This window comes from Delphinapterus leucas, chromosome 2, assembly GCF_059928025.1.
Source record: "Delphinapterus leucas isolate spDelLeu-1000000601 "Yukka" chromosome 2, BTC_Dleu_Yukka2, whole genome shotgun sequence".
Lineage (NCBI taxonomy): Eukaryota > Metazoa > Chordata > Mammalia > Artiodactyla > Monodontidae > Delphinapterus > Delphinapterus leucas.
The window spans coordinates 73,015,162-73,037,466 of record NC_143130.1 but is presented as its reverse complement, the minus strand read 5'-3'; the positions used below and the strand labels follow the sequence as shown (position 1 = coordinate 73,037,466).

General features: G+C 45.1%; 1 protein-coding gene across 8 annotated transcripts in view; it reads right to left on the bottom strand.

Annotated features, from left to right (window-relative positions):
- Nucleotides 1–22,305, bottom strand: part of SPG21 (SPG21 abhydrolase domain containing, maspardin) — a 78,759-nt gene that overhangs the window by 25,952 nt on the left and 30,502 nt on the right. For 7 of the 8 annotated variants that reach the window (XM_089907112.1, XM_089907111.1, XM_089907109.1 and 4 more), the window contains 2 exons: nt 3,995–4,135; nt 1,823–2,508 (listed from right to left, as the gene is read on the bottom strand). In XM_089907112.1, the coding sequence (XP_089763238.1) occupies nt 2,392–2,508; nt 3,995–4,135 (258 nt within the window). In that variant the 3' untranslated portion in view covers nt 1,823–2,391. Of the gene's footprint in view, nt 1–1,822; nt 2,509–3,994; nt 4,136–22,305 lie in introns of those variants that run through there. The other variant, XM_089907113.1, reaches the window with a different exon arrangement.

The following is a 22,305-nucleotide window of genomic DNA, read 5'->3' as shown; positions in this document are numbered from 1 at the left end:
GGGGGTGCTAACCTCTGGTTGGTGGGACCAGGTCACGTGGTGACTGACTGTGGAACCCAGGAGGCCCGGGACTAGTGCTAGGCACTGGTGGGCAGAGTCAAGGTCCAGGAGACTCTGGGGCTGTTGCCCACCCACTGGTGGGGGAACCCAGGTCCTGGGGCTAGTGCCAGCCTACTGGTAGGCAGAGCCAGATCCTGGAATCTAGTCCCAGTGACCAGGGGTCCCTGAGCTGGTGTTAGGTCGCTGGTGGGTGAGGCCCATTCCTGACATGGTTGAGTGCAGAGTCCAGAGCATCCTGAAGTTTGTGATGGCCTGCTAGTGGGTGGGGCCAGGCCCAGCTGGTCCTAGTGCAGGATCTGGCCTGCTGGTGGAGTGTCCGGGTCCATCGGCTGTAGAGCTGTGGTTTTCTTGCTGTTGGTGTCTGCTCCCTGGTGGGTGAGACTGGTCTGGAGGCTAGAGCAGACTCCTTGGAATGTGGGACTGTGGCCCAGGCACTGGTGCCTGCCCATGAGTGGGTGAAGCTGGGCCCTATGGTGGGAAAGGCGATGTCCAGAGGTGGCTGGGGGCTCAGGGGGTCTCAAGGCAGCCTATCTGATGGTGGGTGGAGCTGTGTCCCCACCCAGTTAGTTGCTTGCCCTAAGGTATCCCAGCAGTGGTGCCTATAGGCTGTTGGGCCAGGACCAGGCTGGGTGCTGGGGCTAATAAGCCGGAGGGAGGATTCCACAATGACTCGCCAGCACCAGTGTCCACATGGTAGAATGAGCTCCCAAGAATGGCTGCTGCCAGTGACTATATCCCTAGGGTGAGCTGCAGTTGCCTCCTGCCTCTCCAGGAGATTCTCTAAGAGCAGCAGGTAGGTCTGACCCAGGCTCCTATATAATCACTGCTCCTGCCCTGGGTCCTGGAGCATGTGAGATTTTCTGTGAGCCCTTTGAGAGTGAAGTCTCTGTTTCCGCCAGCCCTCTGGTACTCCTGAAAGTAAGCCCCTCTTGCCTTTTAAAGCCAAATGCTCTGGGTGCTCATCTTGCTAGTGCAGGACCCTTGGGCTGGGGAGCCTGACTTGGGGCTTGGAACCCTCTTTTGGAAGAACCTCTGCAATTGCAATTCTCCCATATGTCGGTCCCCCACCTGGGGATATGGGACTTGGCTGTATTGTGACTCCACCCCTCCTGCCCATCTTGTTGTGGTTCCTTCTTTATATTATCTTTAGTTGTAGAAGACCTTTTTGGTAGGTTCTGGTCTTTCCAAAGTGTCAACTTTGGAAGCTGATTAGAACAAGTCAACTGTAAAAAGACATTTACGAGATAATCACAAATAAGAACACTGACTGGATGTTAGTATGAAGGAATTATTGGTGAATTTTTTAGTGTGATAATGGCATTATTTTATCTCTTGAAGGTACATACAGAAATGTACAGATGAAGTAAGGTACCAGAAATTGCCTTAAAATAATTCATTCATAGGAGTATGTGTGGAAAAAGTGAGGGTTGGATAAGAGATGATACAACACAGTCCATGAGTTGATAATTTTTGAAACTGGGTAATGTGGATGTAGTTCATTATACTATTTTCTCTACTTTATGTGTGTTTAAAATCTTCCACTGAGGGGGAAAAAAAAGCAGGTATGAAAAGTACCTTGCACATAGCAGCAGCTCAATAAAGGATTGTTTCTGTAATCTAACAATGAGCAAACTGCACTTTAGAGAGCTTAAGTAACTTAACCTAAAGACACACAGGCTTGGCAAACATCAGTCTGATTCTCAGAGAGTCCTATGTGTAGGTAGCCCAGTTGGCAGCTGTGATAATCACAAAAGCCACTCACTCAAATTGAATTTTTATTCCAAAGACTGTAATGGGTATAAAGACAACAGCCCAAACTGAAAACAATCTGCTTTACTGGAAATTAGAAGTAGTTCATTTGCAGGAGAGCAAACAGTGGGTGACAGCCTTGGCACTCTGATAAGTTATAACCAAGAAAGCATAAAAATAACCAATGTCCTTCTGATACACAATGTGGATGTGCAGCATTTACAGCAAATAACAGGAAGAAAGGAAAGGAAAAAATCCACAGAATCCCCAAATTCAGAAATTAACATTCACTTAACAACACAGTGGTGAAGACTTTTGGTAGCAAAATTTTCACAATTCTTAAAATGGGAATCTTCAAAAGTACTTTGCTAAGTTCAAAAGCTAAAAAAACTGAAGAGGGAATAGTTACACTGGCTTAGAAGAGCTGCCGCCTGTCACGAAGATGACAATCAGTCCTAGTTCCAAACACAGTGATAACCGGTGAACCTGACGAACCGAAGAGAGAGGCCGACTGGTGGGCACTGATGTCACTGATTGTACGGACACACTGGATCACTCATCACTAAGAGCCAACTCTAACAGCTACTGCTCCTCCTGACTGATGCCAAGGTTGCCTTTCTGCACCTCGAGCTCCTCAGCACTGACCATCGATGGGTCAATGGCCGCATATTTGGTTCCGTGGAATTGCAGCAAATGTATCTGCAGAAATGCAGAATAATGATTTTAAACATCACTGTTGTGTATTAATGGTTTCTAGTTCTAAAATTACAGAGTGCTGGGGGAATGGGCAAGATAAGGTCAGGGGGTTAAAAGGTACAAAACTACCATGTATAAAATAAGCTACAAGAATATATTGTACAGCACAGGGAATATAGCCAATATTTTATAGTAACTTTAAATGTAGTATGATCTATAAAATTGTTGAATCACTATATAGAACACCTGAAACTAATATTATAAATCAACTATACCTCAATAAAAATATATACACTAAAACATTAGAGTAATACATACTAATTAGAAAAATTAGAAAACAGAAAAGTCAAAAAAATTTTAAAAACCACAATTTGGGGACTTCCCTGGCAGTGCAGTGGTTGAGAATCCGCCTGCCAATGCAGGGGACATGGGTTCAAGCCCTGGTCTGAGAAGATCCCACATGCTGTGGAACAACTAAGCCCGTGCGCCACAACTGCTGTGCCTGTGCTCTAGAGCCCGCAAGCTACAACTACTGAGCCCGTGCGCCACAAATACTGAAGCCTGCATGCCTAGAGCCTGTGCTCTGCAACAAGAGAAGCCACTGCAATGAGAAGCCCGCACACTACGATGAAGAGTAGCCCCTGCTTGCTGCAACCAGAGAAAGCCCGCGTGCAGCAACGAAGACTCAATGCAGGCAAAAAACAAAGAAACACAAAAACAAACCAAAACCACAATTTGGGATCTTTGTTCCTCACTTAATATGTAACCAGTCTTTCCAGGTAACTACAAATTGTTATTAACACCTTAAATTGCCACATGCTGCTTCACCAGTAGGTGTTTACCCTTCCCCTCTGCTGCTACGAATCAGGTCCTTCCCATCTTCTGCTGTTCTAACACTGTAATGACTATCTCTGGGAATCAAGTTTTTTTGTATTTATGATCCTCTCCTCAGGATCTGTTGCCACATGTGGACAACAGGATCAAAGAACGTCACTGGTTTTTTAAGGCTCTTGATACTACTTGCCAAATTGCAAAGCAACCATTTCTCACCACTATTCTAATATCCATTTAGGCAGGTATTAGAAGAAGTAGTGTTTGTTTGTGTGCGTGTGTTTTAATGCATTAAAATTAGACCAAGAAGTCACTTCGTGGGATTCAGATTGACTCCATTTAAGTCTGGTGTCCTGCTCTGGCTGAATTCATTGCGTCCAGGAGCCAAGGTCCCATTGTACCAAACGGCTGCTTCAGTGTGTGAGTTCAGGCCTGTGGTTCTTAGAAAAGGGATAGTGGGCATAGAGTCCCTCAGGTGGCTCTAATATGCTTGAATTCTCCTGTAAGTTACTAATGTGGACCAATTTATCAAGTCAATGCTTCATTCCTACAGAGAATTCTGTAGTTCTCTTACTCGACGACCAGAAAATAAAAAAAACTTTATGTTTCAAACCAGATTCCGTGTTCAAAGTGCTCTGGGATCCAACCTAGGACCTACCTGTACATAGAGATTCACCTCTGCACTTCTGCACAGGTAAGGGAAATTGCCTCCTGTTTTCAGGTGAGCCCTCCGGGCATTAGGATACAGCTTGTACATTTCTTCTTTAGCTTCAGTTGAAAGTGCACTCTGGTCAAACACCTTTAACAGAACATGAGGCCCAAACTGTTATTTCAGTGTGTTCTTTGCATGTTCAGCAAAGGGCCGCCCCCCCGCCCAAACCTTACGCTAACCCCTACCCTCATCCTAACCCGTACACTAACACTAACCCGTACCCTAACCCTAACCCGTTGTCATACCCTAACCTGTACCCGAAACCGTACCCGTACCCTAACACTAACCCTTACCCTAACCCTAACCTGTACACTAACACTAACCCGTACCCTAAACCATACCCGTTCCCTAACCCTAACCCATACACGAACACTAACCTGTACCCTAACATGTACCCTAATCCATTGTCATACCCTAACCTGTACCCTAATACTAACCCATACACTAACACTAACCCGTACCCTAAAACATACCCTAACTCTAAACGTTGTCATACTCTAAACTGTACCCTAAACAGTACCCGCTCCCTAACCCTTACCCTAACCCTAACCGTACCCTAACCTGTACCCTAAACCGTACCCGTTCCCTAACACTAACCTAAACTTAACCCGTACCCTAATCCTAACCTGTACACTAATACTAACCCATACTCTAACCCGTTGTCATACCCTAACTTGTACCTTAACCGCACCCGTTCACCAAACCTAACCCTAACCCTTACCCTTACCTGTACCTTAATCCTAACCCGTACAGCAACACTAACCCATACCCTAACATGTACCCGATCCCTAACCCATTGTCATACCCTAACCCTTACCCTAACCCGTACCCTAATCCTAACCCATACACTAACAGTAACCCGTACCATATCACGTATCCTAATCCTAACCTGTTGTCATACGCTAACTGGTATCCTAGACCGTACCCATACCCTAACTATAACCCTAACCCTTACCCTAAACGTACCCTAATCCTAACCCGTACACTAACACTAACCTGTACCCTGACACATACCCTAATCCGTTGTTGTACTTTAAACTGTGATCTAAACGGTACACGTTCCCTAACCCTAACCCTTACGCTAACCCGTGCCCTAATCTTAACCCATACGCTAACACTAACTCATACCCTAACACGTACCCTAATCCATACCCGTTCCTTAACACTAAACCTAACCATGACCCTAACCCTAACCCTAAGCCTTACCCTAACTCTTATCCTAACGTATACCCTAATCCTAAGCCATACACTAACACTAATCCGTACATTAACACATACCCTAACCTGCTGTCATACCCTAACCTGTACCCTAAACCATACCCGTTTGCTAAACCTTACCATAACCCTTGCCCTAACACGTACCTTAATCCTAACCTGTACACTAACACTAACACGTACCCTAACCCGTTATCGTACGCTAACCTGTACCCGAAACCGTATCCGTTCCCTACCCTAAATCTAACCCTTACCCTAACCCATACACTAACCCGTACCCTAACACGTACCCTAACCCATCGTCATGCCCTATCCTGTACCCTAAACTGTACCCGTTCCCTAACCCTTACCCTTGACCTTACTGTTAACCACACTAATATCCTAACCTGTACACAAACACTAACCCATACCCTAAGCCATACCCTATCTCTATCCCATTCTCATAGCCTAACCGGTACCCTAAACCATACCCATTCCCTAACGCTAACCCTAATCCTTACCCTAAACCTTACCCTAACCCATACCCTAACACATACTGTAAACCAAATCCCTTGTTGTACCCTAAACTGTACAGTAAACCGCACCTGTTCCCTAATCCTAACTATAACCCTAAACCTTACGCCAAACCGTACCCTCATCCTAACCCGTACCCTAAGCTTAACCTGTTGTCGTACCCTAACCTGTACCCGTTCCCTAACCCTAACCCTTACCCTAACTCGTACCCGAATCCTAACCCTAACACTAACCCGTACCCTAAGCCTAACCCGTTGTCATAACCTAACTTGTACCCTAAACCGTACCCGTACCCTAACCCTTACTCTAACCTGTAACATCCTAAACCGTACACTAAAACTAACATGTACCCTAACCTGTTGTCGTACTCTTATCTGTACCCTAAACCATACCCGTTCCCTAACCCGTACACTAAACCTTACCCTAACAGTAACCCCGTACCATAACACGTACGCTAACCCCAACCCAATGTCGTACACTAACCCGTACCCTAAACCGCACCCGTGCCCTAACACTTACCCTAACCTGTACCATAATCCTAACCCGTACGCTAACGCTAGCCCGTAACTTAACACATACCCTAACTCTAACCCGTTTTTGTACCCTAACTGGTAACCTAAACCTTACCTGTTCCCTAACATTAACCTTAAACCTAATCCTAACCCGTACACTAACCCATACCCCGTACACTAACCCATACCCTAAACTTAACCTGTTGTTGTACACTAACCTGTACCCTAAACCATACCCGTTCTCTAACCCTAACCCTTACTCTGTTACTTGCACCCTGAATCTAACCCGTACACTAACACTAACCCGTACCTAAAACGTACCCTAATCCTAACCTGTTGTCGTACCCTAACCTGTACCCTAATCCATACCCGTTCCCTAACACTAACCCGAACCCAGACCCTAACCCTAACGCTAAACCTTACCCTAATCCTTACCCTAACATATACTCTAACCTGTACACTAACAGTAACCCATATCCTAACACATACCCTAACCCCTACCAGTTCCCTAACCCTTACCCTTGACCTTACTGTTAACCATACCGATATCCTAAGCCGTACACTAACCCCTACCCTAAACCGTACCCGTTCCCTAACCTGTACCCTTACCCCAATCCATACACTAATCCTAACCTGTACCCCAAAATTAACCTGTACCCTAACACATACCCTAACCTGTACCCTAAACCATACCCATTCCCTAGCCCTAACCCTAAATCTCTTACCCTAATCCTTACCCTAACTTGTATGCTAATCCTAACCGGTACACCAACACTAACACGTACCCTAACACATACCTTAAACCTAACCCGTTGTCATATCCTAACCCGTACCCTAAACCGTACCCGTTCCGTAACCATAACCCTAACCCTTCCCGTAACCCTTATCATAACACGTACCCTAATCCTAACCCATACACTAACACTAACCGGTACCCTAACACATACCCTAAGCCTAACCCGTTGTCATACCCTAACCTGTACCCTAAACCATACCCGTTCTCTAACACTAACCCTAATGCTAACCCTTACCCTAACTCGTATCCTAATTGTAACTAGTACCCTAACACTAACCCATACCGTAACATGTACCCTAACCCTAAACTGTTATGGTACACTAACCTGTACCTTAAACCATACCCGTTCCCTAACTGTAACCCTAATCCTGACCCTTACCTTACCTTAACCGTAACACTTACCCTTGCCCTAACCCGTACACTAACACTAACCCGTAACCTAAAACGCAATGCAACCCTAACCCATTGTCGTACCCTAAACTGTACCCTACACCATACCCATTCCCTAAGCCTAATCCTAACTCTAAACCTTACCCTAACCCTAAACAGCTGTCGTAACCTAACCTGTACCCTAAACCGTACCCATTCCGTAACCCTAACCACAACCTGTACCCTAATACTAATTCATACACTAACACTAACATGTACCCTAACAGTACCCTAAACCAAGCCTGATCCCTAAATCTAACCGTTACTCTAATCCGTAACCTAATACTAACCTGTACACTAACAGTAACCCGTACCCTAACACATACCCTAACCCTAAGCTGTTGTCGTACACTAACCTGTACCTAAACCTCACCCATTCCCTAACCCTTACTCTAACCCGTAACCTAATACTAACCTGTGCACTAACAGTAACCCGTACCCTTACCCGAACCATACCCTAATCCTAACCCATACACTAACACTAATCTGTACCCTAATAAGTACCCTAAGCCTAACCCGTTCTCTTACCCTAACCTGTACCTAAACCGTACCTGATCCCTAACCCTTACCCATGCGCTAATCCTAATCTGTACACCAAAACTAACTCGTACCCTAACACATACCCTAACCCTAACCATAACCCTTACCCAAACTGTACCCTAACCTGTTGTCATACCCTAACCTGTACCCTAAACGATACCCATTCCCTAACCCTAACCCTTACCCTAACTTGTATCCTAGTCGTAACCAGTACACTAACACTAACCCATACCCTAAACCATCATACCCTAATCTGTACCTTAAACCGTACCCATTCCCTAACCGTAACCCTAACTCTAACCTTAACCCTAACCCGTACCCTAATCCTAACCCATTGTCATACCCTAAACTGTACCCTACACCATACCCGTTCCCTAACCCTAATTCTAACCCTTACCCTAACATGTACCCTAACCCGTTCTCGTACCCTAATCCGTTTTCGTACCCTAAACTGTACTCATTCCCTAATCTTATACCTAATCCTAACTCTAACCCTTACCCTAATCCGTACACTAACACGTAAGTTAACACGTATCCTAACTCTAACCCGTTTTTGTACCCTAACTGGTACTCTAAATAAACCTGACAAGTTCCCTAACCTTAACCCTAACCCGTACAATAACACTAACCCATACACTAACATGTACCCTAACCCGTACTCTAACCCTAAACGTTATACTAACCCTTACTCATACCCTAAATCTAATCCATACACTAACACTAACCTGTACCTACCTAACACATACCCCAACACTAACCCGTTGTCATACCCTAAACTGTACCGTAAACCATACCTGTTCCCTAACCCTTGCCCTAATCTGTACCCTAATCCTAACCTGTACACTAACGCTAACCCATACCCTAACATGTACCCTAAACCGTATCCGTTTCCTACCCTAAACCTAACCTTTACCCTAACCCATACCCTAATTCTAACCTGTAGACTAACCCATATCCTAACCCGTACCCTAACGCTAACCCTAGTCCTTACCCTAAGCCTTACCCTAACCTGTATCCTAATCCTAACCAATATACTAATACTACCCCATACCCTTACACGTGCTCTAGCCCAAATCCCTTGTTGTACCCTAAACTGTACACTAAACCGTACCTGTTCCCTAATCCTAACCATAACCCTAAACCTTACACTAACACTAATCTGTACCGTAACACGTACCCTAAGCCTAACCTGTTGTCGTACCCTAAACTGTACCCTAAGCCATACCCATTCCCTAACTCTAACCCTTACCCTGATACCCTAATCCTTACACTAACACTAACCCGTACCCTAACAAGTACTGTAAGCCTAACTCGTTGTCGTACCCTAACCTGTACCCTAAACCTTACCTGTTCCTTAACCCTAAACCTAACCAAAAACCCTTACCCAAACCATACCCTAATCCTAATCTGTACACTAACCCTAACCCTTACCCTAACCCGTTGTCGTACCCTTACCTGTACCCTAAACCATATCGGTTCCCTAACCATAACCTTAACCCTAACCCTTACCCTAACGCTTATTCTAATCCTAACCCGTACACTAACATGTACCCTAACCCGTTGTCGTACCCTAACCTGTACTGTAAACTGTACCAGTTCTCTAACCCTAAACCTAACCAAAACCCTTACCCGATCCGTACCCTAATCCTAACCCGTACACTATACTAATCGGTACCCATAACATACTCTAAGCCTAACCTGTTGTCGTACCCTAACTTGTACCCTAAACCCTATCTTTTCCCTAATCCTAACGCTAACCCTTAACCTAACCCTTACCAGAAGCCTTACCCTAACCTGTACCCTAATCCTAACCCGTACGCTAACCGTAACCCATACCTTAACACTAACTCGTACCCTAACCATAACACATTGTTGTTCCCTAACGTTTTCTCTAAACTGTACTTGTTCCCTAAGCCGTACCCTAATCCTAACCCATATGCTAACACTAACCCATTCCCTAACACGTACCGTAATCCTGACCCGTTGTCGTACCCTAAACAGTACCTGTTCCCTAACATTAACCCTAGCCTTATCCAAACCTTACCCCAAACCGTACCTTAATACTAATCTGTACACTAACATGTACCCTAACACATACCCTAAACCTAACTCGTTGTAGTACCCTAACCTGTACCCTAAACCGTGCCCATTCCCTAACCCGTACCCGAACCCTTACCCTAACCCGTACACTAACACTAACCCATACCCTAACCCGTACCCTAACACTAACCCGCTGTCATACACTGAACTGTACCTGTGCCCTAACCCTAATGTGTACTCTAACACGTACCATAACTATAACCCATTGTCATATCCTATCCTGTACCCTAAAACGTATACATTCCCTAACCCTAATACCCTAACCCTTACCCTAACCCGCACAGTAATCCTAACACGTACACTAACCTGTAACTTAATGCGTACCCTAACTCTAACCCATTTTCATACCCTAACTGGTAACGTAAACCTTACCCGTTCTCTAACCCTAACCTTAACCCTAATCCTAACCCTAACCAGACCCTAATCCTAACCCGTACACTAACACTGATCTGTACCCTAAACTGTACCTGTTCCCTAACCCGAACCCTTACTCTTACCCTAATCTGTACTGTAATCCTAAGCTATACACTAATACCCATACCACAACATGTACCCTAACCCTAACCTGTTGTCATACACTAACCTGTACCCTAAACCATATCAGTTCCCTAACCCTAACAATAACCCTTACCGGAACCGTACCCTAATCCGAAGCTGTACACTAACGCTAATCCGTACCCTAGTAAGTACCTAAACCGTACCCAAACCCTAACCCTTACCCTAATCCTTACCCTAACCCGTACACTATTCCTAACCTGTACCCTAAACCGTACCCGTTCCCTAACTTGTATGCTAATCCTAACCCATACACTACCACATACCCTAACATGTACCCAAAACCTAATCCTTTGTCATAGCCTAACCTGTACCCTAAGCCGTATTCCTTCTCTAACCCTAATCCTTAATCTAAACATAACCCTTACCCTAACCCTAACCCTAATCCGTAAACTAAAAACCCGTACCCTAACACGTGCCGTAACCCTAACCTGTACCTTAAACCGTACCCGTTCCCTATCCCTAACCCTAACCGTTACTCTAACTCGTACCCTAATCCTAACCCATACGCTAACACTGACCCGTACCCTAAAATGTACCCTAACCCGTTGTCGTACCCTAAACACACGTAACCTTAACCTGTTGCCGTGCCCTAACCTGTACCCTGAAGCATACCTGTTTGCTAACCCTAAGCTGCTGTCATACCCTAACCTGTACCCTAAACTGTACCCATTCCGTAACCCTAACCCTCACCCTTAACCTATCCCTTACCCTAACCCGTGCCCTAATCCTAAACCGTACACTAACCCATTGTCGTACCCTAACCTGCACCCTAAACTGTACCGTTCCCTAACCCTAAAGCTAATCCTTAACCTAATCAGTACCCTAATCCTACTCCATACACTAACCCGTACCCTAACACATACCCTAAGCCTAATCCGTTGTACCCTAACCTGTACCCTAAACCATACCCGTTCCCTAAAACTAACCCTAACTCTAACCCTTACCCTAAGCCTTACCCTAACTTTACCCTAATCTTAAGACGTACCCTAACACGTTGTTGTACCCTTACCTGTACCCAAACCACCCGTTCCCTAGCCCTAACACTAACCATTTCCCTAACCGTACCCTAATACTAAACTGTACACTAAGACTAATCTGTACCCTAACGCGTACCCTAACCCTAACGTTGTCGTACCCTTATGTATCCAAACCGTACCCATTCCCTAGCCCTAACCCAAACCCTAACACTAATCCTTACCCTAACCCGTACCCTAAACCATACCCGTTCCCTAACCCTTTCCTGAACCGTACTGTAATACTAACCCATACACTAACACTAATCTGTACCCTAACACGTACCCTAAGCCTAACCCATTGTCGCACCCTAACCGTACCCGTACCCTAACACTAACCCTAACCCTTAACCTAAACCTTACCCTAACCCATACTCTAATCCTAGCTCATAAACTAAAACTAACCCATACCCTAACCCATTGTCATAACCTAACCTTTACCCTAAACCATACCCATTCCCTAAACTTAACCATTACTCTATCCCTTACCCTAACTGTACCCTAACCCGTACCCTAATCCTAGCCGTACACTAACCCTACTCCCTTGTTATACCGTAAACTGCACTCTAAACTGTATCCGCTCCCTAACCTGAACCTTAATCCTAAATCTAATCCTTACTCTAACACTTACCCTAACCAGTACTCTAACCTAAACTGTACATTAACCCGTACCTTAACACGTATCCTAACTCAAACCCGTTTTTGTACCCTAACCTGTACACTAAACAGTACCCGTTCCCTATCCATAACCCTAACCCTATCCCATAACCTAATCCTAAATCGTACCCTAACCTGTACCCTAACCCGTACCCTAATCTTAACCCGTACACTAACACTAAGCCTTACCTTAGCATGTACCCTAACCCTAAACCGTTTTCGTACCCTAACCTGTACCTGAAACCGTACTGTTGCCTACCCATAAATCTAACCCTTACCCCACCCCATACCCAACCATACAGTAACACTAATACGTACCCTAACCGTTGTCAGAACCTTACCTGTACCCTAAACCATACCCGTTCCCTAACCATAACTCTAACAATAACCCTTACCCTAAACTTACTCCTATCTTAACACGTACACTAACACTAATCTGTACCCTAACACGTGCCCTAACCCAAACCCGTTGTCATACCCTAACCTTTACCCTAAACCATTCGCGTACCCTAACCCGAACCCTAATCGTAACCGAAACACTAAGACTAACATGTACCCTAACACATACTCTAACCCTAAACTGTTGTCGTGCCCTAACCTGTACCCTAAAGTGTACCCGTTCCCTAACCCTCACCCTAACCCGTACACTTACATACACTTACACTAACCTGTACCCTAACACCTACCCTAAACCTAACCTGTTGTTCTACCATAATCTGTACCCTAAACTGTACCCGTTCCCCAACCCTAACCCTTACTCTTGAACTTACCATTACCCACACCAATATCCTAACCGTACACTAACACTAACCCGTACCCTATCCCTAACCCCTTGTCATTCCCTAACCCTAAAGCTTACCGTAACCTAATCCTAACCTGAACACTAACCAGTACCCTAATCCTAACACACTGTCGTACCCTAACCTGTACCCTAAACTGCACCTGTTCCCTAACCCTTATCCTAACCCATACACTAAAACTAATGGGTACCCTAACCCGTACCCGTTCCCGAACCCTAACACTAACCCTTATCCTAATCCTAACCCATACACTAACACTCACCTATACCATAACACATACCCTAACCCACTGTCGTACACTTACCTGTACCCGTTCCCTAAACCTAACCCTTACCCTAACGTACACTAACACTAATCCATACCCTAACACGTTGCCATACCCTAACCTGTATCCTAAACCATTCCCACTCCCTAACCATAATCCTAACCCTAACCTTAACGGTACCCTAATCCTACCCTGTACACAAACACTAATCCATACCCTAACAAGTACCCTAAGCCTAGCCTGTTGTAGTACCTTCACCTGTACCCTAAACCGTACCCGTTCCCTAACCCTAAACAGTACTCTAATTCTAACCCATATACTAATACCCTTACCCTAACACGGACCCTAACCCAAACCCAAAACCTTACGCTAACCCGTACCGCTATCCTAACCTGTACACTAACACTAACCCATACCCTAACACATATGCTAACCCTAACCTGTTGTCTTAACCTGTACCCTAAACCATACCCGTTTCCTAGCCCTAACCATACCCTACTTCTAAACCGTACACTAACACTAGTCCATACCCTAACGGACACCCTAAGCCTAAGTCATTGTCGTACCCTAACACATTCCCTAACCCTTACCCTAACCCTTAACGGTACCCTAATCCTAACCCGTACACTAACATTAACCCGTACCCTAACACATACCCTAAGCTTAACCCGTTCTCGTACCCTAACCTGTACCGGAAACCGTATCTGTTCCCTAACCCTTAACTAGTATTGCAATTCTAACCCATACCCTAACACATACCCTAACCTCTTCTCATATCATTACCTAACCCTAAAACTAAATCTAATCCTTACCCTAACCCGTACCGTAATCCTACCCCGTACACTAACACCCATACCTTAACCCATACCCGTTCCCTAACCCAAACCCTAATCCTAAACGGCACACTAACAGTAACCCTAACATGTAGCCTAACCTGTACCCTAGACCATACCCATTCCCTAACCCGTACCCTAATCCTAACCTGTACACTAAAACTAACCCATACCCTAACCTGTACCCTAAACCGTACCCGTTCCCTAACCCTTACCCGAACCGTACCCTAATCCTAACCCATACACTAACACTAGTCGGTACCCTAACATTAACCAGTATCCTAACACATACCCTAAACCTAACCCGTTGTCATACCCAATCTGTACCCTAAACCGTACACGTTCCTAACCCGTACACTAAGCCATACCTTAACACGTACCCTAAACTGTACCTGTTCCCTAACCCTGACCCTAACCCTTACCCTAACCAGTACCCTAATCCGAACCCATACACTAAAACTAACCCGTCTAAACCTAATCCTAAATCTAAAGGTTACCCTAACCTGTACTGTAATCTTAACCAGTACCCTAACACGTTGTCATACCCTAAACCATACCCTAACAGTAACTCTTACCCTAACCATACCCTAATCCTAACCCGTACACTAACACTAATCCGTACCCTAAGCCTAACCTGTTGTCGTACCCTAAGCTGTTCCCTAAACTGTACCTATCCCTAACCCTAATCCTACTCCATACACTAACCCGTACTCTAACACATACCCTAAGCCTAACTCATTGTGGTACCCTAAACTGTACCCGTTTCATAACCTTAACCCTTACCCTAAACCATACCCGTTCCCTATCCCTAACCCTCACCCTAAGCTTACCCTAACCTGTAACCTAATCCTAACCACCGACCCACCCACCGCCCCCGTGTCACCCCCGCCACCGTACCCATTCACCAACCCTAACCATTACCCTAATCCTTACCCTAACACTAACCTGTTGTACTCTAACCTGTACCCTAACCCATTCCCTTCCCTAATGCTAACCAGTACCCGAAATCTAACCAGTACACTAACCCATACTGTAACCTAAGCCATACCTGTTCCCTAACACTAACGCTAAACCTAACCTGTACACTAACCCGTTTCCTAACCCGTCGTTGTACCCTAAAGCGTACCCATCCCCAATTCTAACCCTTACCCTAACCTTTAACCCGTACCCTAATCCTAAACCGTACACTAACCTGTACCCTAACAGTAACCAGTTGTCGTACCCTAAACCGTACACATTCCCTAACCCTTAACCTTGACCTTACCATTAACTGTACCGATACCCTAACACGTTGTCGTACCTTAACCTGTACCCTAAACTGAGCCCGATCCCTAACCGTTACTCTAACCCGTAACCTAACACTAACCTGTACCCTAAACTGAGCCCGATCCCTAACCGTTACTCTAACCCGTAACCTAATACTAACCTGTACCCTAACACATACCCTAACCTGTTGTCCTACACTAACCTGCACCCTAAACTGTACCCGTTCCCTAACCCTTACCCTAACTAGTACGCTAATCCTAACTGGTACACTAACCCCTACATTAAATCTAACCCATTGTCGTACCCTAAACCGTACCCATCGTACCATAACCCTAACCCTCATCCTAACACGTACCCTAATCCTAACCCATACACTAACACTAATCTGTACCCTAACACGTACCCTAAACCGTACCTGTTCCGTAACCCGTACCCTAAACTGAGCCCGATCCCTAACCGTTACTCTAACGTGTAACCTAATACTAACCTAACACTAACCCGTACCCTAACACATACCCTAACCTGTTGTTGTCATACGCTAAGCTGCACCCTAAACTGTACCCGTTCCCTAACCCTAACTATAACCCTTACCATACCCTAATACTAACCTGTACACTAACACTAATCCGTAACCTAATAAGTACTCTACGTCTAATCCCTTATCTTACCCTAACCTGTACCTAAACCGTACCCGATCCCTAACCCATGCACTAATTTGTACACCAAAACTAACCCGTACCCTAACACATACCCTAACCTGTTGTCCTACGCTAACCTGTACCCGAAACTCTACCTGTTCCCTAATCCTAACCATAACCCTTACCCAAACTGTACCCTAATCCTAACCCGTACACTAACACTAACCCATAGCTTAACACATACCCTAACTCTCACCCGTTGTCATACCCTAAACCGTACCCGTTCCCTATCCCTAACCCTAACACTAGCCCTAACCCTTACAATGACCCTTAACCTATCCTGTACCCTAATCCTATCCCATTTTCGTACCCTAACTTCCACCCTAAACTGTACCTGTTCTCTAACCCTAACTCTAAATTTAATCCTTATCCTAACCCTTACCCTAATCCTAGCCCATAAAACAACACTAACCCGTAGCTTAACATGTACCCTAATCTGTACCCTAAACCATACCAGTTCCCTAACCCTAATCATAATCTGTACACTAACACTAATCCGTACCCTAAACTGTACCCGTTCCCTAACCCTTACCCTAACTCATATCCTAATCATAACCAGTACACTAACACTGACACGTACCCTAAACCGTTGTCGTACCCTAACCTGTACCTTATATGGTACCCGATCCCTAATCCTTATCCTAACCCTTACACTAACTCGTACCCTAATCTTAACCCATACACCAACACTAACCCGCACCCTAACACGTACCCTAAACTTAACCTGTTGTCCTACTCTGACCTGTACCCTAAACCATACCCGTTCCCTAACTCTAACCTTAACCTTTATCCTAACTCTTACCCTAACCATACTCTAATCTAACCAGTACACTTACACTAAGCCGTACCCGTTCCCTAGCCCTAACCATAACCCTTACCCTAATCCTTACCCTAACCCGTACCGTAACACGTACCCTAAGCCTAACCTGCTGCAGTACCCTAAACCGTACCCAACGCTAACACTAACCCTAATCCTAAACAGTAAACTAAAACTAACCCTTACCCTAAACCGTTGTCGTACCCTAAACCATATCCGTTCCCTAACCCTTACCTTATCTGTCCTCTAATCCTAACCCATACAATAACACTAATCCATTCCCTAACTTAACCTTACCCTAACCAGTACCCTAATCCTAACCCAAATCCATTGTACCCCAAACTGTACCCTAAACCTTACGCTAACCTGTACCCTCATCCTAACCCGTACACTAACGAATACCCTAACACAGACGGTATTGTCGTATCCTAACCTGCATGCTAAACTGTAACCGTTCCCTAACCCTAACCTAACCCGTACCGTAATCTGTACACTAACAACCTGTACCCTACCCGTTGTCATACACTAACCTGTACCCTAAACCGCACCCATTCCCTAACCCTAACGCTTATCCTAATCCTAACCCGTACACTAACCTGTCCCCTAATCCTAACCCGTACACTAATCGGTACCCATAACGTACCCTAAGCCTAACCCGTTGTGGTGCCCTAACCTGTACCCTAATCCTAACCATACACTAACGCATACTCTAACACACAACCTAACCCGTTGTCATACCCTAACGTGTACCCTAAACCGTACACGTTCCCTATCCCTAACACTAACCCATACCGTAAGCCTAACCCGTTGTCTAACCCGTACCCTCAACCGTAGCGATCCCGTAACACTACCCCTTACCCTAACCCTTACCCAAACCCATACACTAACCCGTTCCCTAACACATACCCTAACCTGTACCCTAAGCCGTACCTGTTCCCTAACGCTAACCCTAAACCTAAGCCTTACCCCAAACCTTATGCTATTCCATACCCTAATCCTAACCCATATACTAATACTAACCCATACCCTGAGCCTAACCCATTGTCATACATAACCTATAGCCTAAACCGTACCCGTTCCCTAACGCTAACCCTTACCCTAATCCTAATGCATATGCTAATACAAACCCTTACCCTAACACGTACCCCAAACTGTACCCTAAACCGTACCCATTCCCTAATCTGAACCCTAAACCTTACTCTAACCCGTACCCTCATCGTAACCTGTACACTAACACGAATGAGTACCCTAACCCGTTGTCATACCCTAACCTGCACCCTAAACAGTACCCGTTCCGTACCCCTAATCCTTACACTAACAACAACCCATATCCAACACATACCAACCCTAACCCGTTCTCATACACCAACCTGTACCCTAAACCGCACCGATTCCCTAACACTAATCCTATCCCTATTCCTTACTCTAACCCTTACCCTAATCCTAATCTGTAACACTAACCCGTAACTTAACACGTACCCTAACTCTAACCCATTTTCGTACCCTAACCAGTACCCTAAACCTTACTGGTTCCCTAACCCTTACCCTAACACTTATCCTAACCCTTACACCACCAAGTACCCTAACCCGTTGTCATACCCTAACTTGTACCCTAAACCCTATCCTTTCCCTAATCCTCACCCTTAACCTAACCCTTACCAGAAGCCTTAGCCTAACCCGTACCCTAATCCTAACCCGTACACTAACCCATACCCTATCCTGTACCCTAATCCTAACACTAACCCATACCCTAATAACACGTTGTCGTACCCTAACCTGTACCCTAAACCGTACCTGTTCCCTAATGCTAACCCTAACCTTACCCTAAACCTACTCCATACACTAACACATACCCTAAACCTAAATCGTTGTAGTACCCTAACCTGTAACCTAAACCGTGCCCATTCCCTAACCCGAACCCTTACCCTAACACTAACCTGCTGTCATACACTAAACTGTACCCTAAATCGCACCTGTGCCCTAACCCTTACCCTAACCTGTACCCTAATCCTAAACCGTATACTAACAATGACCCGTACCCAACACATACCATAACTATAGCCCATTGTCATATCCTATCCTGTACCCTAAAATGTATACATTCCCTAATCCTAACACCTTAACCCTAACCCATACAGTAATCCTAACCCCTACACTAACCCGTAACTTAACACATACCTTAACCAGTTTTCATACCCTAACCGGTAACCTAAACCTTACCCGTTCCCTAACCTTAACCCTAACCCATACACTAACACGAATCCATACCCTAACACATACCATAACTGTACCCTAACATGTTGTCATACCTTAACCTATACCCTAAACTGTACCTGTTCTGTAACGCTAACCCTAACACTCACCCTTACCCTAACCATCACCCTAACCCATACACTAACCCGTACCACAACCCTAATCCAAACCCATACACTAATGCTAATCCATACCCTGATAAGTACCCTAAGGCTAACCCATTACCATACCCAACCCCTAACCCTTACCCTAACCCATACACTATTCCTAACCTGTACACCAAAACTAACCCATACCCTAAACTGTACCCTAACCTGTACCCGTTCCCTAACCCTAACTCGTATGCTAATCCTAACCCATACACTAACACATACCCAAAACCTAACCCTTTGTCATACCCTAACCTGTACCCTAAGCCGTACTTGTTCCCTAACCCTTACTCTAAATATAACCCTTACACTAACCCATACCCTAAAATGTACCCTAACCCATTGTTGTACCCTAAACAGTACCCGATCCCTAACCCTTACCGTACACTAACACGTAACCTAACCTGTTGTCGTGCCCTAACCTGTACCCTAAACCGTTCCATAACCCAAACCCTCACCTTAACCCGTACCCTAATCCTAAACCGTACACTAACACTAACCTATACCCTAACACGTACCCTAAACCTAACCAGTTGTCATACACTAACCTGTACCCTAAACATGTACCCTAAGCCTAACCCATTGTCATAACCTAACCTTTACCCTAAACCATACCCATTCCCTAAACTTTACCATTACCCTAAGTACCCTAACTGTACCCTAACCCGTACCCTAATCCTAGCCGTACACTAACACTAACCTTTCCCTAACACGTACCCTACTCCCTTGTTATACCGTAAACTGCACTCTAAACCGTATCCGCTCCCTAACCTGAACCTTAATCCTAAATCTAATCCTTACTCTAACACTTACCCTAACCTAAACCATACACTAACCCGTACCTTAAAACGTACCCTAACTCAAACCCGTTTTCGTACCCTAACCTGTACCCGAAACTGTACCCGTTCCCTAACCATAACTCTAACAATAACCCTAACCTTACTCCTATCCTAATGCGTACACTAATACTAATCCATACCCTAACAAGTACCCTAAGCCTAACCCATTGTAGTACCCTAATCCTAACCCATATACTAACCCTTTAACACGGACCCTAACCCAAACCCACTGTTGTACCCCAAACTGAACCCTAACCCAAAACCTTACACTAACCCATACCCTAACACGTTGTCATACCCTAACCTGTACCCTAAACCATTCACATTCCCTACCCTAACCCGTGCCAAAATCTAACCGGTACACTAACACCCGTACCGTAACACCTACCCTAATCCATTGTCGTACCCTAAACTGTAGCCTAACCCGTTGTCATATCCTAACCTGCACCCTAAACCATACCCGTTCCCTAACCTGTTGTCATACCCTAAGCTGTACCCGTACTTATCCCTAACCCTTAACCCATACCCTAATCCTAACCTGTAAAGTAAAACTAACCCGTACCCTAACCTGTACACTAATACTAATCCATACCCTTACCAACCCTAACTCAGTCGTACCCTAACCTGTACCCTAAACCGTACCCATTCCCTATCCCTAACCCTTACACTAACCCATACCCTAACATGTACCCTAACCCATTGTCGTACCCTTGTACCTTAAACTGTACCCGTTCCCTACACTAAACCTAACCCTTACACTAATCCGTACCCTACATCTAACCCGTATCCTAAAACGTACCCTAATCCTAACTCATTGTCATACCCTATACCATACCCATTCCCTAACCCTAACCTTACCCTAAGCCGTAACCTAATCCTAACCCATACGCAACACTAACTCATACCCTATCCCTAACCCAATGTCATACCCTAACCTGTACCCTAAACCACACACAAGTTCTGTAACCCTAACCCTCACCCTTACCCTAACCGGTACCCTAATCCTAACCCGTGCACTACCACTGTTCTGTACCCTAACACGTACACTAACCCATAGCTTAACACGTACCCTAACTCTAACCCGTTTTTGTACCCTAACCGGTAACCTAAACCTTACCCATTCCCTAACCTTAACCATAATCCTAACCCTTACCCTAACCCGGACCCTAACGTATACCCTAATCCTAACCTGTACACTAACACTAACATGTACCCTAACACGTTGTCATACACTAACCTGTACCCTAAACCGTACCCGTTCAGTAACGTTAAGCCTAACCCATACACTAACCCATTGTCGTACCCTAACTTGTACCCTAAACCGTACCCGTTCCCTGGCCCTAACCCATACCCTAATCGTAACCCGTACACTAAAACTAACCCATACCCTAACCCGTTGTCATACCCTAAGCTGTACCTTAAACTGTACGTGTTCCCTATCCCTAACCCTTACCCTAACCCATACACTAACATTAACCCATTCCCTAAAACATACCCTAATCCTATCCCGTTTTTGTACCCTAAACTGTACCCATTCTCTAACCCTAACTCTTATCCTAACCCTTACCCTAACTGGTACCCTAATCATAACCTGTACACTAACACTAATCCATACCCTAAAACGTACCCTAAACCTAACCAGTTATCATATGCTAACCTGTACCCGTCCCCTAACACTAACCCTTACCCTAACTCGTATCCTAATCATAACCAGTACACTAACACTGACGCGTATCCTAACACGTACCCTAACCTGTACCTTATATGGTACCCGATCCCTAACCCTTACGCTAACTTGTACCCTAATCCTAACCCGTACTCTAACCTGTACCCTAAACCGTACCCACTCCATAACCCTAACTCTAACCCTCACCTTTACGCTAACCCTTATCCTAACCCATACACTAATGCTAACCCCATACTCTAACCCTTACCCTAAGTCGTACCCTAATCCTAACCCGTACACTAACATGTACCCTAACCCGTTGTCGTACCCTAAACTGT